Source organism: Gorilla gorilla, chromosome 2, assembly GCF_029281585.2.
Source record: "Gorilla gorilla gorilla isolate KB3781 chromosome 2, NHGRI_mGorGor1-v2.1_pri, whole genome shotgun sequence".
Lineage (NCBI taxonomy): Eukaryota > Metazoa > Chordata > Mammalia > Primates > Hominidae > Gorilla > Gorilla gorilla.
In genome coordinates this window covers 22,422,218-22,448,525 of record NC_086017.1, presented here as the reverse complement: position 1 = coordinate 22,448,525, position 26,308 = coordinate 22,422,218, and the positions used below count along the sequence as shown (strand labels likewise).

Below are 26,308 nucleotides of genomic sequence, written 5' to 3'. Positions count from 1 at the left end.
GGAGAGAATATACTTAAAGGGGCTAACTTTGAAAATATGGGCTATTTCCTTCCCTTCTCTGTTACTCCTTCCCTCTCTCTGCTCTTCCTCCAACCACTTTCCTCCCTTCCTCCCTCCCTGGCACTCAAGAAAAAAGGCCATTATGTAGATGATAGCTGGAAATTGCTAGAAGGGGTCACATAATTATGAATTCTTGTATCCGGTGCACAGTTGTCACCCAGGGATTTCCCTCCATTGGCCTTCTGGAGATTTCCTTCGCTTCTTTCCTATGCTGGATGTCCCATTTCCTATATCCTAAGTCTTTCTCTTGCTATATTCCTGTAACAAATCCCTTGAGAAAGGAATTACGGGCCAGGCGCGGTGGCTCAAGCCCGTAATCCCAGCATTTTGGGAGGCTGAGGCGGGTGGATCACCTGAGATCAGGAGTTTGAGACCAGCCTGGCCAACATGGCGAAACCCCATCTCTACTAAAAAAAAAAAAAGAAAATTAGCCAGGCGTGGTAATGTGTGCTTGTAGTCCCAGCTACTCGGGAGGCTGAGGCAGGAGAATCGCTTGAACCTGGGAGGCGGAGGCTGCAGTGAGCAAGGTCATGCCACTGCACTCCAGCATGGGTGATAGAGCAAGACTCATCTCAAAAAAAAAAAGAGAAAGGAATCATGGAGGTTCAAATTTTTGTAATCATGAATGTCAGAAAATATCTCTCTAGTTCTGTCCCTCACTGATAGTTTTGCTGATTATTGTAAATTGGAGATAGTTTTCCTTCAGAATCTAGGAGGCTTTGCTCCATTATGTCTTCTAGTGTTGTTGAAGAGTTTGAAGTCATTCGGATTCCTGATTTTTTTTGTTTTTTTTTTTTTGAGAGAGTTTTTACTCTTGTTGCCCTGGCTGGAGTGCAATGGCGCAATCTTGGCTCACTGCAATCTCTGCCTCCTGGGTTCAAGGGATTCTCCTGCCTCAGCCTCCCAAGTAGCTGAGATTACAGGTGTGCATCACCACACCCAGCTAATTTTTGTATTTTTTAGTAGAGACAGGGTTTCACCATGTTGGCCAGGCTGGTCTTGAACTCTTGACCTCATGATCTGCCCGCCTCGGCTTCCCAAAGTGCTGGGATTACAGGCGTGAGCCACTGCGCTGGGCCTGTATTTTTTTTTTTTTTTAACTGTAAAAGTTTATAGAATCTGGTCCTCCATTATTGTGATATTTAACGTGTTAGGCATTTGATAGGCTATTTTAATCTGATAGTTCAAGTTCTTTCATTGTGGATTTTTTTCTTTTTTCTTTTCCTTTCTTTCTTTTTTTTTTTTTTTTTAATTTCCAGACAGGGTCTCCCTCTGTTGCCCAAGCTGGAGTGTGGTGGCACAACACAATCACAGCTCTTGGCAGCCTCGACCTCCTGAGCTCAAGTGATCCTCCCACCTCAGCCTATACCTGGGAGTACAGGCATTCGCCACTGTGTTGGAATAATTTTTATAATTTTTTGTAGAGATGAGGGTCTTACTGTGTTGTCCAGGCTGGTCTTGAACTCCTGGGTTCAAGTGATCCTCCTGCCTCACCCTCCCAAAGTGCTGGATTACAGGCCATTGTGGGTTTTTTTCTCTGTGTGTTTTGGTCTTTATCATCCATATTCGAGGGTTTCCTAAAAAGTCTGATATTCCTTTGCAACCTCTTTATTTTTTTAAAAGATAAGATTAAAAACAAATTGGAATCTTTGGGTGCATGGATGAGATTTGTTGTCTTTGAGCTTTGTTGTAAGGTAAGGGAAACTAAAGATTTTAGTTTCTTTGAGTTTAGTTGCCCCACTGGGGAAAAGGGGTTTCTGCAGTCAAGGATTCAGTAAGTGTAGTTTGCAGAACAGTATTCATACTCTCAACTGGGTCTGGAATCCTCCAGTCAAGAGATCCTCTAATTTACCTTCTCCAGGAATATAAGCCTGGGACTACTTTTTTTGTTTTTTCCTCTTCACGTCAGATGGGTAATGTGTCCGTGTCATTACAAGGTTTGAAGAAGGCACATCTCACACATGAGTGTGAAAACTCAATCATGCTTATAAACTACAAAAGGATCAGCCTGGGACTGAGTTTTAGAGAGTTTCAGAGTTTCAGAAGAGTTTCAGAGAGCTCTTCGGGAACTAGGTTGTTGAATTCTACTTTTTGTCAAAGGAGTATAAAAAATAGAAAATAGTCTCTTTCTTTTAAGTTGCTGATGGAAAGCTGACTAATGTGGGATTCTTAGAAAGATTATACCCACTGTTGTTGGTTACCTTTATCAATCTGTATCTTTACCTTCTCTAAACTTTTAGAAGGCTTTGTCACTTAAGAAAGATGAAGTAGTAGCACAACCCTCCTTTTCCAGGTTAAACCTGCTTCTCCCTGCCCCAAAAGATCAGAAAAAAACAGACAGTGATCCATTGCTTCAGAAAATAAGTTTATTTTGACAATTCACCCAAGCCTACTCTTTTTTTTTTTTTTTTGAGACGGAGTTTCGCCCTTGTTGCCCAGGCTGGAGTGCAACGGCGCAATCTTGGCTCACTGCAACCTCTGCCTCCCGGGTTCAAACAATTCACCTGCCTCAGCCTCCCGAGTAGCTGGGACTACAGGCATGCGCCACTGTGTCCAGCTAATTTCTGTATTTTTAGTAGAGACAGGGTTTCACCATGTTGGCCAGGCTGGTCTCGAACTACTGACCTCGTGATCCCCGTGCCTTGGCCTCCCAAACTGCTGAGATTACAGGCGTGAGCCACGGTGCCCTGCCAAAATTAAATAATTTATTATCAAACATTTAAAATTAAATTTGAAGGAGAATATTGTGATACAGTATTTGGATTGAGAGTGTAATTGTGTAAAAGTGCATGTGTATATGGAAAAGGATTAGGGCCACAGCCCCAAAGTCACCATTGCTAAATAGAAAAAGGTCAATTTTGAACAGATGTACCTCTGCAGAGATGTAGCTCAGCTAGCAGGAAAACTTCTACATGTGAATTAGAAGGATCCCCATCCTTCGTGCTTATGCTGTCTGTATACCAGACACGTGGCCTAGCAAGTGAAGCATGGGCTGAATTTCCACCCTCTCTCATCTCCTGTGATGGATGTTCTTCTGTGGGATAGAAGCTATAACAGTATCGTTTACTCTGTGTTAGGTGCAATGCTAAGTGCTTTACAAACACTACTGAACAATTTTGTTTTGTTTTGTTTTGATTTTGAGATGGAGTCTCACTCTGTCGCCTAGGCTGGAGTGCAGTGGCGCGATCTCGGCTCACTGCAAGCTCCGCCTCCTGGGTTCATGCCATTCTCCTGCCTCAGCCTTCCGAGAAGCTGGGACTACAGGCGCCCGCCACCACGCCCGGCAAATTTTTTCGTATTTTTAGTAGAGACAGGGTTTCACCGTGTTAGCCAGGATGGTCTTGATCTCCTGACCTCTTGATCCGCCTGCCTCCGTCTCCCAAAGTGCTGGGATTACAGGCGTGAGCCACTGCGCCTGGCCACTATTGAACAATTTAGTAACAACTCAATTAGATAAATAATATCTTTATTTTACAGTTCTTCTGCCCAGACATCTTCTGAACTTCGTAATTCTATATCTAACTGCCTATGTCATTTATTTTTAATATAGTGAGCCACCACGCCTGGCCAGTTTTTAAATTTTTTTGTAGAGACTGAGTTTTGCCATGTTGCTCAGACTGGTCTCGAACTCCTGGGCTCATCCGCCCACCTTGACCTCTCAAAGTGCTGGGGTTACAGGCATGAGTCACTGAACCTGGAACAATCCTTTTAAGATTTAAGCCTGGCCAACACAGTGAAACCCCATCTCTACCAAAAAATACAAAAATTAGTCAGGCGTGGTGGCACGTGCCTGTAGTCCCAGCTACTCGGGAGGCTGAGGTGGGAGAATCGCTTGAACCCAGGAAGCAGAGGTTGCAGTGAGCAGAGATCGTGCCACTGCACTCCCTCTGGGTGACAAAGTGAGACCCTGTCTCCAAAAGAAAAAAATCTAAGGTAGATTGTGCCTTTTGTGCCTTTCCTCTGCTCAAGACCTTTCAGTGGCTTCCCACTTCACTCAGTAAAAGGCAAAAAGTCCTTTTAATAACCTACAAGGCATTATGTTACCCACATTGTCCCTGCTCCCCTACATTGTACTCAACTCTATGATCTTTTTACTATTCCTTGTACAAAGGATTTTCACTGGCTGTTCTTTCTGCCTGGAATGTTGTTCTCTCAGTTATCTGCAAGTCAGACTCACTGATTTCCAGGTCTCAGCAGTTACCTCTTCGTTGAGACCTACTGTGACCTCACTATGTAACTGCAGTCTGCCTCCCTTTCCCCAGCACTTATCACCCACTGTCATAGAATTTACTGTGAATGCCTCCAGCAGAAGATAGGCTTCTCTTATGATCATGGATCCTTGTGTTTTTTTCCCTGAGGTAGCCCAAGCATCTTGAACAGTGCCTGGTACATAGTAGGCACTCAGTAATGTTTATTGCATGAATAAGTGAGGAAAATTGGTATATGGGAAAGGTAAGCAATTTGGTGAAAGGCCAGGCCATACAGCTAATAAAAGGTGGAGGTAGATTTTGAACTGATAGTTATTTATTGTGCCTCTAATATTAGAAGATGATACCCAAAAAAATGTGTTAGGATTAGTAAAATTGTGAGTAACTTCCCCTTTATCCTCCTTCCCAAATTTAGTTTTTGTTTTATTGTAAGTAAAAATATAATTAGGCCAGGTGTAGTGGCTTACGCCTATAATCCTAGCACTTTGGGGAGGCTGAGGTGGGAGGGTCACTTGAGGCCAGGAGTTCAACACCAGCCTGGGCAAGATAGTGAAACTTCGTCTCTACAGAAAATAAAAAATTAGCTGGACTCAGTGGTGTGCACCTGTAGTCCCAGCTAATCAGGAAGCTGAAGCAGGAGGATTGCTTGAATGTGGCTCAAGGCTGCAGTGAGCCATGATCATGCCACTGCACTCCAACCTGGGCAGCAGACCCAGACCGGTCATGCCTTAGAAAAATAAACAAATAAAAGTATAATTAGAAACAGATTACCAGAGTAGAGGAAAGAGCCAGATACCAGGAAGCCAGAGTAGGCTGCCACAAGGTTGAAATCTGGCACCTCATCTTAGGAACCGCCTCTCCCACGAATGCACGGATCTTAACATATGTGATGGTGTGATGAAACCCTGGTGAGATTTGTGAATATTCTGAATACCATGTAACCTTGGACATTTTTACTTAACCTTTATGGTCCATAGATTCCTCACTCTAAAATGATAATTTCTCTTATAGGGGGTTGTTGGGAGGATTAAAAGGGATATTGTATGTAAAGAACTGATACATAATAAGCATTCTGTATTAGCTAATACATTAGCTAATATCATTATTGTTGCTGCTGCTTAGTTGATAACAGAGTTTTAAGAAATTTATTTTTTGGTGGATGTATCTTGTTGCCTAGTGAGTTTTAGCGAGTACCAAAATAGAGAGCAAACACTTATTGTTTTTGTTCAGATAGCCAAACAAGCTTTGTCAAGTGTTTATGTTTTTTCATGGACACTTGCTTGTGGTTCTAATTTTATATTACATCTTAAACAACAGCCAACTTTTTGTAATTATTTACATAAATTTTAATATTTAACTTGTGGATTCTACAACTACCATTGTTTCATTGGTTTTGCATTTTTGGTTGACTTCTATGGGTCAGTTGATTTAAAATGATCCATAGGAATTATGATACAACTGTCATGATATTTAAAAATTAGTGAACTGGCTGGGTGTGGTAGCTCATGCCTATAATCCCAGCTGAGGACAAGCTGGTGAATCACTTGAGGTCAGGAGTTTGAGACCAGCCTGGCCAACATGGTAAAACCCTATCTCTACTAAATATACAAAAATTAGCCAGCATGGTGGCTCACACCTGTCATCCTAGCTACCTGGGAGGCTGAAGGGGAAGGATCACTTGAATGTGGGAAACAGAGGTTGCAGTCAGCCAAGATTGCACCACTGCCCTCTAGCCTGGCCAACAGAGTGAGACCATGTGCCCCGCCCCCGCCCCCCCCCCCCCCCCCCGCAAAAATAGTCTCAGGTTCATCATACTTATATGAATAGAAGTTACTGCCAGTGTATCCATTAAAGTATCTTCTACTTTAAAGTAGAAATTTGAATGATAAATAAGGTCACAAAATAACTTACAGTGCCTGAGAAAAGAATGATAGTATAATATACTGAGATTTTTTTCTTATTAACACGATAATGAAATACATGGAAACTAGTAGAGTTGAGTTACATGAAGTAGGAAAAATGACTTTTTAAAAACTTTTTTTTGTAGAGTAGGTGTCTAACTGTGTTGTCCAGGCTGGTATTGAATTCCTGGGATCAAGTGATCTTCCAGCTTCAGCCTCCCAAGTAGTTGGGGGCTACAGGTGCATGCCACCACACCCGGCTAGTTTTTAGATTTTGTAGAGATGAGGTCTCACTATTGCCAAGGCTGGTCTCAAACTCCTGGGCTTAAGTGATCTTCCTACCTCAGTCTCCCAGAGTGCAGGGGTTAGCCCAGGCTGGTCTCAAACTCCTGGGCCTAAGTGATCTTCGTACCTCGGTCTCCCAAAGTGTGGGGATTACAGGCATGAACTACCGCACCTGGCCAGGCTGTAAGCCCATTTTATAACTTGAATGTAGAAATAGTTTTACACTCTAACTTTTTAATTTTTGAGACGGAGTTTCACTCTTGTTGCCCAGGCTGAAGTGCAGTAGCTCACTACAACCTCTGTCTCCCAGGTTCAAGCGATTATCCTGCCTCAGCCTCCCGAGTAGCTGGGATTACAGGCACATGCCATCACACCCAGCTAATTTTTGTATTTTTAGTAGAGACGGGGTTTTGCCATGTTGGCCAGGCGGGTCTCAACCTCCTGACCTCAGGTTATCCACCTGCCTCGGCCTCCCATAGTGCTAGGATTATAGGCGTGAGCCAGTGTGCCTGGCCACACTCTAACTTTCTAAAAGAAATATTCACATAGGGAATAAATGCAGTTGAGAGATTATAGAAAGATACGGCTTTGAAGAATTTACACCATAACAGTCATGAATTGCTTGATTAAAGCAAATATATCCTCAAAGTCCAGGTGGCAGAATGATGCATGAAGCTAATAAAAGGCAATTTTTTTTTGGTGAACCTAGGGAACCTACCACCCTCAGAAATAATGTCGACCAGAAAAAATAGTTGTAGAGAAGTTTATATAAATTCATGATTGATAGATATAGAGTAGGTGACTACAGAAAGCTAAGATAACTGGCAATTTTGAGTCATCCCTTTTTGTTTTTTTTTTCCTAAAACGTCCCGTGGTATCTTTCAGAGACTGATTTTGGGGTTAGGCCCATGTAGTAATTTTTTAACGGAATAGTAGCCAAAGTAGAGGAAGGCAAAACAGAGTAGAATCTAGGCCTTTTGATTTTTGAAGCATTCTGTGATGATTGGTAGGGGTGACCAGGGGAAGTCAGGAATCCAGAGAGAAGTAGCTTGGAACCAGGTAAACATAATTTCTGTACTAGACTAGAATAATTTGTATTAAGTAAATTGTAGGCTTCTGAAGTAATTTATATGGTTTAGATATCATGATAAATTATGAATACACTATGTCTTCTCTGGCATGTGAAAGGTAAATGTTTCGCCTGTAGAATACAAGTTCCCAGACTGTCTTACCAAATAAATGTTTAAAGCCTGGGAACTTTTGTGGTAATAAAAGTTTTTACTACTATTTTGTATATATGAAGAATTTTTTTCTTTTTTCTTTTTTTTTGAGACAGAGTCTCGCTGTCACCCAGGCTGGAGTGCAGTGGCACAGTTTTGACTGACTATATAACCTCTGCCTCCTGGGTTCAAGCGATTCTCCTGCCTCAGCCTCCTGAGTAGCTGGGACTACAGGCGTGCAGCACCAACCCTGGCTAATTTTTGCATTTTTAGTAGGGACGGGGTTTCACCATGTTGGTCAGGCTGATCTCGAACTCCTGACCTCAGGTAATTCGCCTGCCTCAGCCTCCCAAAGTGCTGGGATTACAGGCGTGAGCCACCCCGCCTGGCGAAGTTATCTTTAAAAAACAACAACAAAAAAACTTTTATCATTGAGCAGAAATGTGATTTTACAATTAGTTTCCATATAAACTTTTTGTTACCAAAATATCATCAAATTATATACTTAACAATATTCTTTTTTTAAATGCCTTTTTTTTTTTTTTTTTTAGACAAGGTCTCGGTCTGTCGCTTTGGCTGGAGTGCAGTTGTGTGATCGTGGCACACTGCAGCTTCGACCTCCTTTGCTCAAGTGATCCTCCCACCTCAGTCTCCCAACTAGCTGGGTCTACAGGTGCATGCCATGACACTCAGCTAATTTTTGAAATTTTTTTGTACAGACGGGGTCTTGGTATGTTTCCCAGAGCTGGTGTTAAACTCCTGGGCTCAGGTAGTCCTCCCATCTCAGCCTTCCGGAGTCCTGGGATTGCAGGTGAGAGCCATGGTGCCCAGCCCATGAACAATTAAAAAAAATTTTTTTTTTAATGTTTGGTTTACTTTTTTTTTTTTTTTTTGAGACAGTTTTGCTCATGTTGCTCAAGCTGCAGTGCAATGGCGCTATCTTGGCTCACTGCAACCTCCACCTCTCGAGTAGCTGAGATTGCTGGGATTACAGGCGCGCACCACCACGCTTGGCTAATTTTTTGTATTTTTAGTAGAAATAGGGTTTCACTATGTTAGCCAGGCTGGTCTCAAACTCCTGACCTCAGGTGATCTGCCTGTCTCAGCCTCCCAAAGTGCTGGGATTGCAGGCGTGAGCCACCGTGCCCGGCCTACTTTTTTTTTTAATGCTTATCTATTTCCTGCAGTATGGTTTACTTTCGATATTATACTATGCATATAGTACTTGGAAGTATTAAATTGTATTGGTATTGGCGACAGATGACACTGACCTTATTCTTAAATTATGGAAAATGACTCGTGTGTGTGTGAAGGGATCTCACTGTGTTGCCCAGGTGGACTTCAGTGGCTCTTCACAGGTGCAGTCATGCACTACAGCCTCGAACTCCTGGCCTCAGGAAATCCTGAGTAGCCTCTTAAGTAGCTGGGGGTAAATATTCTTTCACTTAGACCTTTAGGTAATGTACTGGGGGCAATATTCTTTCCTGGGAGGTCTTGTTTTTAAACCAGTCCTGCCTTAAATTGTTCCAATTTTAGTTCTGTGGCTTTGAGTCTGAGGTAATTTTCAGTTTATTGGTATTAGAAACATTCCTGTGTTTGTGTAGTGCTGGGTGTGAAATGTGAAGTTAAATCTTTAAATAGTTAATAACTATTAGATTGCTGTACTTCTGTGGTTTATACTCTTCACTGTGAGAGTAGAATACTTCAAATGCTTGTGCTAGATGTTTTGTCTTTTTAATTTTACAAATCTGTCTGGGCACAGTAGCTCACGGCTGTAATCCCAGCACTTTGGGAGGCTGAGGTGGGTGGATCACCTGAGGTCGGGAGTTCAAGACCAGCCTGGGCAACATGGTTAAACCCCATCTCCACTAAAAACACAAAATTAGCCAGACATAGTGGTGCATGCCTGTGATCCCAGCTACTTGGGAGACTGAGACAGGAGAATCACTTGAACCCAGAAGGTGGAGGCTGCAATGAGCAGAGATTGCGCCACTGCACTCCAGCCTGGGCAACAGAGTGAGATTCCGCCTCAAAAAAATAAATAAAAATAAAATAAATTTTACAAATTGATAAAAAATAGTTTTTGTATTTGTGTTTCCCTACTTTATATATAAACATATATGTTTGTTGGCCTTTGTATTGCTTTTCTGTGAATTTAATTTCCTGTTTTTTTTTTCCAGTGGCATTGTTCATCTTTTACTAATTTTTAGGAGCTCCTTGTTTTTGTTTTTGTTTTTGTTTTTGTTTTGAGTTGGAGTCTTGCTTCGTTGCTCAGGCTGGAGTGCAGTGGCGCAATCTCTGCTCACTGCAGCCTCCACCTCCTGGGTTCAAGCAATTCTCCTGACCTCAGGTGATCTATCCACCTTGGTCTCCCAAAATGCTGGGATTACAGGGGTGATCCACTGTGCCCGGCCAACATGTCTCTCTTTTTAAATGATTGATCTTTTCCAACATGACAAATTTCTCCATTCATAAGAGAGTGCATTTGATTTTAGAACTTATCTGTGGAACTTTAAAAGACCTTTCACATGCAGAAGCTGATTTTCACTTTGGCTTATCTAGTTTTAGTATGTGTCTAGGATGTGTGTGTATGTGTGTCTGTATATACATTTTTTAACATGGGGCCTTTAGTCAGAGAAATTACAGTATTAAAAACTAGATCTATGCTTATATTTGAAGGTAGTATCAACAGGGTTTCTGATTATCTCCAGTTAAGATTGAAGTATGTTGCTGCTATATGATTTTTTTAGAAGATGCTTTTTCCTCCTCCTTTTCAGATGTCTGCCCTGATTTTTCAGATGTTTGCCTTGATAAAGGAATACCTTAGTAGAATTTTCTGTGATTAACAGGTTAGAGTTGTACCCCTCTTCCCTGAGACAACTTGTAGGGCCCTTGAAGCAGCATTGTCTGCGTATTTCAGCATGTTCTGCAAATACGACCTATCGTTTGTATGAGTATGTGCCATGAAAATGGTTAGGAAGGCCGGGTGCAGTGGCTCACACCTGTAATCCCAACACTTGGGAGGCTGAGGCGGGTGGATCACCTGAGGTCAGGAGTTCAATACCAGCCTGGCAAACATGGAGAAACCCTGTCTCTACTAAAAATACAAAAATTAGCCAGGTGTGGTGGTACATGCCTGTAATCCCAGCTACTTGGGAGGCTGCAGCGGGAGAATTTCTTGAACCTGGGAGGCAGAGGTTGCAGTGAGCCAAGATTGCGCCACTGCATTCCAGCCTGGGCAACAGAGCAAGACTGTCTCAAAAAAAAGAAAAGAAAAAGGTTAGGAAACATTAACTTAGCCTGCCTCTTTTTTTTTTTTTTTTTTTTTTTGAGACAGAGTCTCGCTCTGTCACCCAGGCTGGTTGGAGTGCAGTGGCGCGATCTCGGCTCACTGCAAGCTCCGCCTCCCAGGTTCATGCCATTCTCCTGCCTCAGCCTCCTGAGTAGCGGGGACTACAGGCGCCCACCACCACGCCCGGCTAATTTTTTGTATTTTTAGTAGAGGGGTTTCACCCTGTTAGCCAGGATGGTCTCCATCTCCTGACCTCATGATCCACCCGCCTCGGCCTCCCTAAGTGCTGGGATTACAGGCATGAGCCCTGGCACCCGACCCTTAGCCTGCCTCTTAAGCTGTAAGTGGTCTTGATATGGAGATAGAAAATAAAATACTATGAATGACAAATAATCTAAAACTTGAATTAAATAAAGTAGGTGTATTTTTATTTTGTCACTTTTTATTAAAAGTTATTGTAGTATATTCTCTACTGAGTACCAGCACTATATTTTGAGTGCCTGCAAGACTTAGAATTCATTGTAAAATTACTGTTCTTGGACTGAGGTTACATTTTAGTCTTGTCAGTGGATTCTTCACCAATCAATTGGAATCAGTCAATTCCAATACAGTCTTCCCCCACAGTTGAATATAGAATAAAATCTACTGCAAGCTGGGTGCAGGGGCACAAGTGTGGCAGGAGTGCTTGAGCCTAGGAGTTCAAGACCAGCCTGGGCAACATAGTGAGACCTCATCTCAATTGAAAATATATATCTATATAAAAAATAAAATTTATTACAGTTCATCTTGCTGGAAAACAAAATACTGTTTTTGTAATTAAAAATTTTTTTTTTAATTTAGAGATAGGGTCTTGCTGTGCTGACCAGGCTGGTCTTGAACTCTTGGCCTCAAGCTGTCCTCCCATCTGGGCCTCCCAAAGTGCTGGGATTACAGGTGTGAACAACTGCGCCCGGCTGACAAAGTATTTTTTAAAGATGTACCACTAAATGGAGATTTGATTCACATTTGATAGTTTTTGACAGGTCTTTTCTATTCAAAAACATTACTGTTTTTGTAGCATTATTCTGGTTTTTCCCTTAATTTAGTAAATATTTGAGTGCCTTTGTATTCCAGATACTGAGCAAGATTGGCAGGGTTCTGCCCTTACGGAGCAGAAGGAAGGTAGGGGGACTGACTAAAACTTGAAAACTGTCTAACATAAGTACCATGCAGAAAATGAAACAGTATTAATTGGCAGAAGGAGAGCAGGCTATTTTGGCTAGTGTGGTTAGGGAAAGCCTCTCTAAAGAGATGTCTCTTGGGTGGAGACAAGATGTGAAAAAACCAGCTTGCCTGTTTTTGGGGTTTCAGCCTTGCAGGTGAAGAGAAACACGAGTTCAGAAGTCTTGAGGCACAAAGTCTGGCATGTTATGAAAGAAGGCCTTTAGACGCCTTGTCAGGGAGTTTAGATTTTATTCTGAGTTTTAAAACAGGGGAGTGACACAATGAGTTGCATTTTAAGCCTGTTCAGGCTGTTACATGGATCATTAGGAGCTGTGTCATTTCAGGCTAGTGAGATGCTCAGATGAGTCTGCCTTCTGTCTCTTCCGTCGTCTATTTCTCTCTTATCTGGTCTTAAGTTCCTCCATCTTTTCCTTTTTAGTTGGAAAAAAACTCAAAGATCTAGAAAAAAGAGGAGCTGTATGTACTCCTAAAAAGGGACCTCACAGTAACCTGGGGATAGAGTTAGGTAGGAGTGAGTCAGGGCTCAGGTTGAGGTTCTAGAGGCAGGAGGCAGCGAGATCTTGTTCTGTCATCCCCTCTTACAGAAATAAAGTATGCCGATAAAAGTTTATAGTGTAATAGTAAAATATAAAAACAAAAAGTAAGTAATGTAGAAAATAAAAACCCTTCACAGTCCTGCTGAAATGATTACTGTTAACACTTTAATTCTAGAGTTCCCCATCCATTTATTTATTTCTAGATTCCCCTCCCTCTTTGTAGATTAATATTAAAGGGTTCAGACTTGTTCATTTTTTGTTGTCTTGGATGTCTTTTCCCATCTCTGTATATATGGATCTACTTTATTTATCACATGGATATTAACATGGTTTATTTAATTCCCTATTGTTAGGTATTTGGTCTTTACCACAGTTTTTCAAGGATATGAATAGTGCTGCAAGGAATATGCTTACACATGTTTTTATACACTTGTCTTAGGCTTCTGTAGGACAAATTTCTGGAGTAGAATACTATCATTCTTTAAGAACATTTCAAACTTTTAATAGATATTACCGTATTCTTTCCCAAAAAGAATGTACCAAGACTGTATGAGAATAACTCCATGTTGTGATCTTAAGTTGTCTCTAAACCTCTCTGGTTTTCTTAGCTGTCATCTAAGAGTACTAAATATCTAACCTCCCTCTTGATTTGGGCATGTGATGTGATTTAGCATATAGTGGATATTCAGTTAGAAACTTTTGGTTGAAAACAAGGTTTGGATTCTGTGGTCTTTAATTCTAGGCCATTTCAGCTCTGACTAAAATGATTTGAGTGTTAGTGTTATATATGGGACGGTAAGGGCTATGGAGTCAGTGCAGCCTAGGTCAGAATCCCAGTTTGCCACTTACAAGCTGTGTGTGTGAGAATTTTCTCAACTGTAAAATGGGGACATAATTCCTACCTAGAGTAATACTGTAAGTATTAAGGTGGATAATGATTGGAATGTATGCTATGTATCCTGCCTCATAATAGTAAGCTTTTAGTAAATGGTAGCTACTGTTAATAATAAAACAAGTTTCTGAAGGAGGAAGGCTTGAAAAGATGGGATTCCTTATCAACCTCAAAGTTTTCTAAAGGAGGAAACCGTACCTCCCTTACTTCTGCATGGTTTCTGACCATGAACTGAACTCTGAACTCTGAATGAACTGAACTCTGAACTCTGAATGTTATGGTAGAAAATCCATGGACTTTAAATTTAAACAGATAAAGAATCTGGTTATTTTACCCACTGCTGGGGTGTTCTTGGGCAAGTAGCATGACTTCTGTGTCCAAAAAAGAAAGGGTTTGCAGTGACTGAACCTGTAATCCCAGTACTTTGGGAGGCTAAGGAGAGTGGATTGCCTGAGCTCAGGAGTTCAAGACCAGCCTGGGCAACATAGTGAGAGCCTTTCTCTACAAAAAAACTGTTCTTAAAAATTAGCTGGGCATGGTGATGCACGTCTGTGGTCCCAGCTACTTGGGAAGCTGAGGTAGGAGGATCATTTGAGCCTGGAAAATCGAAGCTGCAGTGAGCTGTGATCATGTCACTGCACTCCAGCCTGGGCAACAGAGCAAGACCCTGTCTCAGAAAATAAATTAATTAAAAAGAAAGTGTGGATGGAGGAAGGGATTAAAAATCTGGCTGGGCACGGTGGCTCATGCCTGTAATCCCAGGCATGATTTGGGAGGCCGAGGCAGACAGATCACGAGGTCAAGAGATTGAGACCATCCTGGCCAACATGGCCAACCCCATCTCTACTAAAAATACAAAAATCAGTCGGGCGTGGTGGTGCATGCCTGTAATCCCGGCTACTCGGGAGGCTGAGGCAGGAGAACCGCTTGAACCTGGGAGGCGGAGGTTACAGTGAGCCAAGATCGTGCCACTACACTCCAGCCTGGCAATAGAGTGAGACTCTGTCTCAAAAGAAAAGAAAAGAAAATCTTTGGGGTTCTTACACAAATTAAATGAGATAATTTATTATTATTATTTTTTTGAGATGGAGTCTTGCTCTGTCCCCCAGGCTGGAGTGCAGTGGCGTGATCTCAGCTCACCGCAAGCTCTGCCTCCCAGGTTCACGCCATTCTCCTGCCTCAGCCTCCTGAGTAGCTGGGACTACAGGCACCCGCCACCATGCCTGGCTAATTTTTTGTATTTTTAGTAGAGACAGGGTATCCCCGTGTTAGCTAGGATGGTCTCGATCTCCTGACCTTGTGATCTGCCCATCTCGGCCTCCCAAAGTGCTGGGATTATAGGCATGAGCCACCATGCCCGGCTTGAGATAATTTATAAAGTGCCTAAAATACATCCTAGAAATATTCGTTTTTCTTCCTTGAAGTCATAAATTATGGCTTACACTTTTTTCCAGGTATTTCTCATAGTACTAATGTGTTGCTCACACTCAAGGGTAGTAGTTGCTTAGGAAGAAGAGAAATGTAGTTGAAAAAGTAGTAGACTAGAAGTCTTGAGACCTGGGCTCATGTTCCAAATTGGCTTTTTTTTTTTTTTTTTTTTTTTTGGGAGATGGAGTCTCGCTCTTGTCCCCCAGCCTGGAGTGCAATGACGCGATATCGACTCACTGCAACCTCCACCTCCTGGGTTCAAGTGATTTCTCCTGCCTCAGCCTCCCTAGTAGCTGGGATGACAGACACCCACCACCATGCCTGGCTAATTTTTGTATTTTAAGTAGTGACAGCATTTTACCATGTTAGCCAGGCTGGTCTTGAACTCCTGTCCTCAAGTGATGCACTGGCCTCGGCCTCCCAAAGTGCTGGGATTACAGGCATAAGCCACTGTGCCTGGTCCCTTGCTAAATGTTTTGTTTTGTTTTGTTTTGTTTTTGAGGCGGAGTCTTGCTCTGTCACCCAGGCTGGAGTGCGGTGGCATGATCTCCGCTCACTGCAAGCTCCGCCTCCCGGGTTCCCACCATTCTCCTGCCTCAGCCTCCCGAGTAGCTGGGACTACAGGTGCCCGCCTCCACGCCTGGCTAATTTTTGGTATTTTTAGTAGAGATGGGGTTTCACCGTGTTAGCCAGGATGGTCTCCATCTCCTGACCTCGTGATGCACCCAACTCGGCCTCCCAAAGTGCTGGGATTACAGGCGTGAGCCACCATGCCCGGCAGTTGCTTGCTAAATCTTTTAACTGCTGGTCCCATTTTCCTCATCTATGAAATATTTTATGGAAGTGTACTATTAAAGAAACTTTTCTTTGCTGATGAATGCAGGAGGTATCATTACAAACCCACATAGTGCTATTTTCATAATTACTCTTTATGTATTGTGTTCTTGGGTTAAATACTTTTGTTCTAGAGTTACAATTATTTGTGTTTCTTACCAGGTTTAAGAATTGTTTAAGCTGCATCAATGGAGCACATACAGGGAGCTTGGAAGACGATCAGCAATGGTTTTGGATTCAAAGATGCCGTGTTTGATGGCTCCAGCTGCATCTCTCCTACAATAGTTCAGCAGTTTGGCTATCAGCGCCGGGCATCAGATGATGGCAAACTCACAGATCCTTCTAAGACAAGCAACACTATCCGTGTTTTCTTGCCGAACAAGCAAAGAACAGTGGTATGTGAACATTCTACTTAGGAAATTTAGCTATTTATCTGCCTGTGGAGCACATTAAGGATCATGTTGTTCAACTTAAAGACAGGCAAAATATTCATTGTCATTTAGGGTCTTTATTTTTTTTTTTTCTAACTGCAGATTTATTTTTTTTATATTGCTGTTCCTTCCACACCCCCTATTTTTTCCTACCTCTTGGCCTTCCTTCTGTTACTCTTGCCTGGAATGTCTTCCTTTGTGCCACTTCGTCCAAACAAATAGTACATTCTTATGGGTACATTTCAAAGACTTTTCTTTGAGAAGTCTCTAGGCCTTTCCAACTACTTATTTTAGAAGACATTTTATTTCTTCTATTAAAATATTCACCTAAAGCTTTTTGACTATTACAATCAAGTATAAAGAAGAAAGTAAAATTACATAGAAACGATTATTTTTGTATATTTCATAGGCCCAGGACCAGTCTGGAGGCAGCTTAGAAATCATAGAATCTTCTTTTTCAGGGCACTGACACCAGCCACTTAGTTCTGCGTAGTTTATTTTTGCAGTACCAGTGACAGGTTCATATTGGCATCATGGCAGGACACTGCCACTAGGTTTTCTGATAGAAAATTTCTTTTTTTTTTTTTTTTTTGAGACGGATTCTCACTCTGTCACCCAGGCTGGAGTGCAGCTCACTGCAACCTCTGCCTCCTGGGTTGAAGTGATTCTCCTGCCTCAGCCTCCCAAATAGCTGGGACTACAGGCACACACCACCACGCCTGGCTGATTTTTGTTTTTTGTATTTTTATTAGAGACGGGGTTTCACCATGTTAACCAGGCTGGTCTCAAACTCCTGACCTCAGGTAATCCACCTGCCTCGGCCTCCCAAACTGCTGGGATTACCAACATGAGACACCACGCCCAGCCTGATACAAAACTTCAATTTTTCTAAGAATTTAGCACTCAAAAAGTTTTCTGGCTGGGTGTGGTGATTTATACCTGTAATCCCAGCACTTTGGGAGACCGAGGTGGGCAGATTGCTTGAGCTCAGGAGTTCGAGACCAGTCTGGGCAACATGGCAAACCCCATCTCTACAAAAAAAAATTCAAAAAAGTAGGCCTGGTGCAGTGGCTTACGCCTGTAATCCCAGCACTTTGGGAGGCTGAGGCCAGCTCATTACTTGAGGTCAGGAGTTTGAGACAAGCCTGGCCAACATGGTGAAACCCCATCTCTACTAAAATTGCAAAAATTATAGCCAGGCATGGTGTTGCACGTTTGTAATCCCAGCTACTTGGGAGGCTGAGGCAGGAGAATCACTCGAACCCGGGAGGCAGAGGTTGCAGTGGGCCGGTATTGCGCCACTGCACTCCAGCCTGGGCGAAAGGGTGAGACTATAAAAAAAAGAAATAACAACAAAAATGTAGCCAGGCGTGGTGGCACACATCTGTAGTCCCAGCTACTCAGTACTCGGGAGGCTGAGGTGGGAGGATGGCTTGAGCCCAGGAGGCAAAGGTTGCAGTAAGCTGAGATCGCACCACTTCACCCCAGCCTGGGTGACAGAGAGCCAGACCCCTTCTCAAAGAAAAGAAAAACAAAAAAAGTTTTCTACTATTATGGATAAAACAAACAAAACCAACCACCTGGCCAAAACAGAAAAGTGAAATTGCATTGGTTTTGCTTGGTGGAACTTTTGAGAAAACTTGGGTTCAAAACTTCCATGCCTCTTCCTTTCCCATCCTCTGTTCTTTGTGTAAAATCAATGCATTGTGTTTATTCCATATAGTCAGGTGAAGCAAGGTTCTGAGGTGGGGAACCCCAGTCCAGAGTTTTCTGTTTGCTTGTAACAGTTCCACTCTTCCCAATTTGTTAATAAATTGTTTATACTTTTTTTGTGAACCTAAGGAGCCTCCCAAGTGTAGTGTTGAATACTTAGGTGCATTTTGAACTGAAGGCAAAACTCAAAAGTCTAACTTTAATTAAAGTTTGAGTAAGTTTATCTTTGTCTCTCTTCCTAAAAATGAAAATTTTATGGCTGGCAAAATAAGCAGTAATAATCCCCTATATCTGAACAATGGTCTTCCATTTGCAAAGTAATTTTACCTACTGTTTCTCATTAATTTTCTTTGTGACCTTAAATTGAGAAGTCAGATAGGAAGTGTGTGTTATGAGAAGCTGAAGACCATTTGGTGCTTCTTCAAAGTGTTATTGAGACTATCTTCTCCATCCCCATCTGCTACCAGTTTGCCCAGAAGGCTGGGAGACTTAATTTGGCATAGTGATTAAGTGTATGAACCTTTAAAACAAGAAAACCCCAATTTAAATCCTTGCATTGCCTTTTATTAGCTGTATCATTTAGACAAGTTCTGTACTTTTTTGATCCTCTTTCATGACCTTTATGAAATGAGGCTTGTACTTAGCACAGTGGCTGATTCATAAGTGAAGTGGTAGCTATGATTATTATTATTATATGTATTTTTTTTAGATGGAGGCTCTCACTGTCACCCAGGCTGGAGTGCAGTGGCCCAATCTCGGCTCACTGCAACCTCTACCTCCCAGGTTCAAGCGATTCTCCTTGCCTCAGCCTCCCAAGTAGCTGGGATTGCAGGCACCCGCCACCACGCCTGGCTAATTTGTTTGTATTTTTAGTAGAGACAGGGTTTTACCATGTTGGCAAGGCTGGTCTCAAACTCCTGACCTTCTGATCCGCCTGCCTCGCCTTCCCAAAGTGCTGGGATTACAGACACGAGCCACTGCACCCGGCTGCTATGATTATTTCTTAGCTTTTTATACATCTGTGTAGTCCTTGATCCCCTCCATTTGAGCACAGCTGGTGGTTGGAAGCCAAGCTTGACTTCTCCTACAGGTTATGAGAAAGTTGTAGCCTAGGTTAGTTTTGCCTGTTTCTTTGGGTAAAGATGAACTAACTGTGGAAGAACTAGCCGCTTTCACCAGGCACGCAGCTTCAGGAAAGCGGTAGAAGAGGGAAGAGTTGCTTAGCTAGGCCAGCACCATCAGTCAGCTCTTTTTACTCCTCCCCAGGTTGCTTCACTTCCTGAACCCAGAATGACTCTCATAATCACTCAGTGGGTTCTAGAAATTATTTAACTGATTTCAGCATGTATCCATGGAGGGCTATAAGGAGGAGAATGAGACAGAGGACGTGTATCTGATTTAAATAATTTTAGATGTGATAATTAGGTTTTTGAATGTTTCTTGGAATTTTTATTTTCTAAATGTGTGCCTCTTTGACTTCCTCCTGCTGCTGTTGCTGCTATTGCTGCTGCTGCTACTGCCGAGGACCACTACTATTAGAATCAGCTGACCAGCAGGTTAAAATACAGATTCATTCTGTATGAATGGGCTTTATTCCATACTAACTGAATCAGAATCCTTGGATGTGTTGGACAGGTAGATGGAATCTATATTTTCTCAAGCTTCTCTGAGGATTCTAATGCCAGCTACATTTGGGAACCTGACTGGATTAGATGATATTTAAAGAACTGTCCAGCTTGCAGTATGATTTAATGAAGACTGATAATGTAACAGGTATCACTTTATAGCTTAGAAAACATTGCTATACAGTATTTGATGCAGGTCATGATTCCGTTAGGTGTGTTTATTACTCTTTGTTTTCCTCATTCTTAGTGTCTTCGTAGTTCACATCAGTATAGCTTACTTGTTTTGTTTCTGAAAAGCTGGAAGTTGGTGGGTATCACTGCGTCAAGAAACTTTTAAAATAAACTTATTTTGGAACATTAAAAAATATATACAGGCTGGGTACAGAGGCTTTTCCCTGTAATCCCAGCACTTTGGGAGGCTGAGGTGGAAGGATTGCTTGAGCCCAGGAGTTTGAGACCAGCCTGGGCAATATAGTGAGATCTTGTCTCTACAAAAAAAAAAAAAAAAAAACATTAGCTAGAAGTGGTGCTGCCCACCTGTGGTCCCAGCCGAGGCTGAGGCAGGGGGATCACTTAAACTGGGGTGGTCAAGGCTGCATGTGTCATGATCATGCCATTGTATTCCAGCCTAGATGACAGAGCAAGACTCTGTCTCAGTATATATAATTTAGATTTTACACACACACACACACACACATGCACGCACGTAGAGAAAATAACAAATCTGATGTACCCCTTACCCACTTTCAACACTTAGCTAACCATGGCAGGCCTGCTTAATCTGTGTTTTCATCCACTCCTTTCCCAGTGTTTTGACACAAATCCCAGGTATCATTTGTCTGAACTATTTTGGTATGTACAAGGAACTTTTAAAGAATGCTAATTTTATTTATTTTTAAATAGGTAAAGCGTTCATATGAGCCAAAAGTCTTGGGTGACCCCTGCCCCTGTATCCCCGTTTCTTTTCCTCAGAGGTTTCTTATGATCAATCTTTATCTATTCGAAGAATCAGTTGGTTTCCCCTTACCCTGTTGTTCACGACCTTTCCTTTCTTCCACATCTCTGAAGGAGAGGAAAAACCATCAGTAGCTAAGGAGGCTATCACAAACTCCAAAGGAACTTTTTTCGTTTGGAAAATCTTTTCCTTCTCCCAGATGATTGATCCTCCTGGAGAATATTCCTCCCCCACTCCCTTCTCGACTCCCTTCTTGACTAATCTGTTACAAGTTCAAATTCTTCTATACTGTACTCTCAATGTGGAGTCCACTCCCTTCTCGACTCCCTTCTCGACTAATCTGTTACAAGTTCAAATTCTTCTATACTGTACTCTCAATGTGGAGTCCATCTTTGGGCTTCAAAGAATGATTACTGGGCAGATAAGTCCCCTTCAGTCCCTGGTGATAGCAAAATAAAGCCTTGTGAAAAACTTCTTACGTTGCCCCTCTCTGATATTTTCAAATTCCTTATGCTTACATGCATTCCCTTCTTTCCTAGATTGTTTTTTCTGCTTTGCATCCAGATACTATGCCCTAGTTTGGAGCCTGGTAACTAGAAGGGCCCAGATAACTATGTCCTCTTTCTTAAGACTTTTTTCTGTTGTAAACCAGCTAGAGAAGGTTGGCTGGATTGGCATTGAGGTGGCTGGAGTAAGAGCCAAGATTAAGAACACTTTGGGCCTTTTGCAGCCCTGCTTTACTTCCTTCCCCCTCCCTGTGTACCCACATAGGTAGATATATGCATACACTCACCACCTTCTGGGGGCGGGGTGGGGGTGGGGTGGCAGGGGGTGGTGGGGGGTGGCAGGGGGTGGGGGGTTGGCTGGCTGCTGTCAGCTGTTAGCACTTTCAATCAGAGGAGGAACCTTGTAGGCAGTTCACAAGCACTGCAAATCTCTGTTTTGCCCTCCTTGCTGGCCATACTGACTCTAGTTACCTTACTTTTGATTAATTCTTGGCTTTGAAGTTAAACATGGAGGGCTTTTATCAAAACTCTGAAATTTTCGTTCAAATTTTTTTACAGCTGCCATTAATTGTGAGTATCCTGGGCACTCACACTTCCCAATAGGGTTCTGAGTACCTGCCTAGCTTTTTGAGGATTGAGTACAGGGGAATATAGAGAAGTATGTGCCACTAAGGCTGCTTGGTATGGTGTGAACATATATTTAAACTAAGATTGGTGTTTGTCCCTACAGCAGGGCTGGAGTTCTATATCTTCCACTTCCTGCTTTGCCTTCACTAGTGTTCCATCTTCACTAGTGAGATGGAATTTTTGTTAGAATCATCAGTCATTTTTGTTGAAAGAGCTTGAAGTACAAATTTTGATCATAAAAGCTCGTTTGTTTATAGATCAGATTGGCTTATTTCCTCTCTAATGAATCTAAGGAACATACATATGTATACATTCTAATCACACAAAATTAGAGACGTATAAAGGAAAAGTTTATCATTTTATCTTTCTTAACCACTGTCTCTTGATGTGAACAGCTAGGTGTAAATCTTTCCACTTGTATAACATATGCAGATTTCTTCACCTTTTTTTTTTTTTTTTTTTTTTTTTGAGATGGAGTCTCGCTCTTGTCACCCAGGCTGGAGTGCAATGGTGCGATCTCAGCTCACTGCAACCTCTCCCTCCTGGGTTCCAGCAATTCTCCTACCTCAGCCTCCCAAGTAGCTGAGATTACAGGCGTCCACCACCAGGCCCGGCTAATTTTTGTATTTTTAGTAGAGACGGGGTTTCACCATGTTGGCCAGGCTGGTCTCGAACTCCTGACCTCAGGTGATCCACCTGCCTTGGCTTCCCAAAGTGCTGAGATTACAGGCGTGAGCCACCGTGCCTGGCTTCTTCACCTTTAAAATAATCTTACTCTATTATTCTGAAGGATATTTTCCCCCAGTTAATATATCATGGACTCCTCTCCGTCCAGGTTATTTATAAGTAATATAATAGCTGCATAATGTGACATAATACAGATGTCTCACACTCCGTTCAAGTACTTTCCTATTGCTGGACATTCAGGTTGTTTCGTATATGTGTGTGTGCGTGCGCCATCACAAGGAATACAGAATACAGACTGGTGCATTTATTTCTGTGCCCACCTTTCCAAGGGGTGCTGCAGCCTGTGTTGGTCCTAAAGGTGGTCCTTTGTTTGTAGGTCAATGTGCGAAATGGAATGAGCTTGCATGACTGCCTTATGAAAGCACTCAAGGTGAGGGGCCTGCAACCAGAGTGCTGTGCAGTGTTCAGACTTCTCCACGAACACAAAGGGTAAGAGCTCAAAAGTCAATTGACTTCTTCAGCCTAGTAAGGATCTTCTAGCTTCAAATAGCTATGTTTGTATTAAATTGTACTAGCTTCCTATAGAATATTGTATATTTCTATACCTTTCTTTATAAAGAGATAATTCAGAAAAATAGGTATTAAGAAATTGAAATTATTGCTTGGACATTCTCTTGAAAAGTTAAATACACGTTAAGCTGGGCATGATGACCAATACCTATAATTTTTTTTTTTTTTTTGAGGTGGAGTCTTGCTCTGTCGCCCAGGCTGGAGTGCAGTGGCACGATCTCGGCTCACTGCAAGCTCCGCCTCCCGGGTTCACGCCATTTTCTTGCCTCAGCCTCCGGAGTAGCTGGGACTACAGGCGCCCACCACCGCGCCCGGCTAATTTTTTGTATTTTTAGTAGAGACGGGGTTTCACCGTGTTAGCCAGGATGGTAATACCCATAATTTTAACACTGGGAAACTGAGGCAAGAGGGTTGCTTGAGGCCAAGAGTTCAAGACCAGCCTGGGCACATAGTGAAGGCCCATCTCTACAAAAGATTTTTTAAAATTAGCCAGGCATGGTGGTGCGGCCCTGTAGTCCTAGCTGTTCGAAAGGCTGACGTGAGAATATTGCATGAGCCCAGGGGCTTGAGGCTGCAGTGAGTCATGATTGTGCCACTGGACTCCAGCCTGGGCTGGAGCAAGATCCTATTAAAAAAAGCCAAAAAACAAAAAAACAAAAACAAACACATGTTAGGTATTGATAATGTTTCCATGGATGGAAACAGTGATGTTAGATACTGTGTTTTTTTGAGACAGAGATTTTTCTTTGTGTTTACTCTAATGCATTATATAGACTGGGCACTCAGAAAGTGCATTATTTTATATAAAGAATGCTATCCTCGGGAGATTGACTTTTCTCATTCACTAATTTTTTTTTTATTCAGTTAAATGTGTACTAATCCCTGCTGTTTGATAGATTGTTTAAAGATGCAGAAGCATTTCTGCTTCAGGGAAGATTCATGGTTTATCCTATTCCTAATGGTGGTGGCAAGATAGAGGCATCCCCTGAAAGGCTAGGAGTAATAACTCAAAGCAGCAGAGCTGTCCATAATTATCCATTATCCATTATTCCCTCCATCCCGAAAATACAGGGAAACCTTTAAAGGGTTCTTTTTTACCCTCTTCTTGGAAAGCGTCACTTATGTTATTCATCGTTAGCTTACATTTTTTCATGTTTCAAAGAGTTCTCCAGTTTGGGAGAACAGCCCAGGGAATGAATCTACTCGAAGGGGTGAGTGTAATTCTCAATTTAGGAGGCGTTTGTTGAAGTGCAAATCTTTGAAGCAGACGTTAACTTTTGCTGAAGGTAGCCCAGGTTGGGTCCCTAAGCCAATCCATAGTGTTCCTTAAGGACTAGAGAGATTCTGAGACAGGGAGGGCTTCGTCTACTCTCATCCAAGGCTGCACTGGTTTGGAGCTACTCTGGAGTCTCTAGGACAGACAGCAGATTGTCACTAGGATCAGTCTGCAGATTGATGAGAAAATAAGGCTTGTCCTCCTTCTCTTCATAAGGGCAAAATAGTCCTTTGGAGTTATAGGAAGTTTTCCAGGTGCTGTATAGGTAATTATATTAAGGAATGTATTGTTTACTGTTGGATAGTGAGAAAAATGGCTTGACTAGGCTTCTGGTAGATAATGGAGAGGCTTGAATGGTGCTATACATGTTATTTTCTCTTTACCTGAGAATATTCTTCCTTTGGAAAATGGGCCAGATTAACTGGATAAAACATAAGAAAGGAATTGGGCATTACTTTTTACTTATGTATCTATTTTTTGTCTTATTTATACTGTAGGCACAGAAAGTGTGGTTTCAGAGTGGATTTTAAGACAGTTAAGTTTCTCATTGACTTATAGACCCTACAACTACAGATTTGAGTCTGTTATTAATTAATAGAAAAGTATATTTTTCATTTGTGGTTCCTTTGTATTTATCTAGATTGAAATAGGCTACTGAAGACTAAATTTTGTACTGCAGCAATATTTATAATCCATTTTACAGGATTTGGGGATTTTTGTAAGATTTCAGTGTTACAAATTCCAATTTAATGTATATTGACTTTATCGTGAGATTGTTATATATCATTGTTTAAAGAAAACTTTATTCTGGCCAGACATGGTGGTTCACACCTGTAATCCCAGCACTTTGGGAGGCTGAGGCAGGAGGACCGCTTGAGGCCAGGGATTCAAGACCAGCCTGGGCAACACAGCAAGACTCTCTCTCTACCAAAAAACATTTTTTTAAGTAAATAAAGAGAAAACTTTATTCTGAGAACATGGGCTTTGGAGTTCAACAGACCTAGATTCCAACATAGGCCCTTAAACTTGCTGTGTGGCCTTGAGCAAATTACCTTCTTAGAGTCCCAGTTTTCTTATTTTTCGGATAGAAATAATACCTACTTCATAGGTTTGTTGTATGAATTAAATAAATTATTGTTGTATGGATTAAATAAAGTTGTGTTTATATGGCATGTGATAAATGGTAGCTGTTGTTATTTCTATTGAACTTTGATCTTGTTTAAACATTTCCTTTTCATGTTTTTTTTAAATCCTTTCTAGTAAAAAAGCACGCTTAGATTGGAATACTGATGCTGCGTCTTTGATTGGAGAAGAACTTCAAGTAGATTTCCTGGATCATGTTCCCCTCACAACACACAACTTTGTAAGTTGCAGATCTCTTCTCTTTCTGGCATGTTGAGGGCTTTGCCAGGCATAACAGAAATTTCTCAGGTAATATGCATATGTATATATATATAGTTGGATTGTTTAAAGTTCTTTATGCTGTTGTTTACAGTAAGGCAATTTAGATTTCATTAGTCAGAGATATACTCTAATTTGTGATTATGAATTCTGTACATGTTGGAAGTATGATTCATTTTGTAAAAACTTTTTTGGAGGCCAAGAAATGATGTTGTCTTTTGTCATCTTTTATTTATTCAGCATAATTTACACCTGTGTTCTTGTTGTAGGCTCGGAAGACGTTCCTGAAGCTTGCCTTCTGTGACATCTGTCAGAAATTCCTGCTCAATGGATTTCGATGTCAGACTTGTGGCTACAAATTTCATGAGCACTGTAGCACCAAAGTACCTACTATGTGTGTGGACTGGAGTAACATCAGACAACTCTTGTAAGGCATTGTTCTTTTTTCCAAGGAATATAGGGATGAGGAGTATACATACTTTAAAGGGTATTTGTTGTAGATTTTGACTGACAGGTCAGGATTCTAGACTCATTTAATGAATTGTGATCCAGAAACTACTTTAGAAACAGTGATAATTCTGAAACTAGATAGGTTTGGTGGCATTCATACTCCAGAATGAGCAGGTAGGAGCAGGAC

The 26,308-nt window shown here is 41.8% G+C and overlaps 1 protein-coding gene and 1 non-coding gene across 9 annotated transcripts in view; one reads left to right on the top strand and one right to left on the bottom strand.

The window, feature by feature from the left end:
- The window catches only part of RAF1 (Raf-1 proto-oncogene, serine/threonine kinase), an 81,146-nt gene that overhangs the window by 29,917 nt on the left and 24,921 nt on the right, over window positions 1–26,308 (top strand). For 4 of the 8 annotated variants that reach the window (XM_031009559.2, XM_031009560.3, XM_055381024.1 and 1 more), the window contains exons 2-5: window positions 16,043–16,275; window positions 22,801–22,913; window positions 25,531–25,633; window positions 25,941–26,098. In XM_031009559.2, the coding sequence (XP_030865419.1) occupies window positions 16,069–16,275; window positions 22,801–22,913; window positions 25,531–25,633; window positions 25,941–26,098 (581 nt within the window). In that variant the 5' untranslated portion in view covers window positions 16,043–16,068. Of the gene's footprint in view, window positions 1–8,393; window positions 8,486–16,042; window positions 16,276–22,800; window positions 22,914–25,530; window positions 25,634–25,940; window positions 26,099–26,308 lie in introns of those variants that run through there. The other 4 variants (XM_055381020.1, XM_055381023.2, XM_031009561.2 and 1 more) reach the window with 2 other exon arrangements.
- Window positions 1,964–2,064, bottom strand: LOC115934226 (small nucleolar RNA U13). Its single transcript, XR_004070047.1, has one exon. It is a non-coding gene; the product is annotated as a small nucleolar RNA U13 (small nucleolar RNA).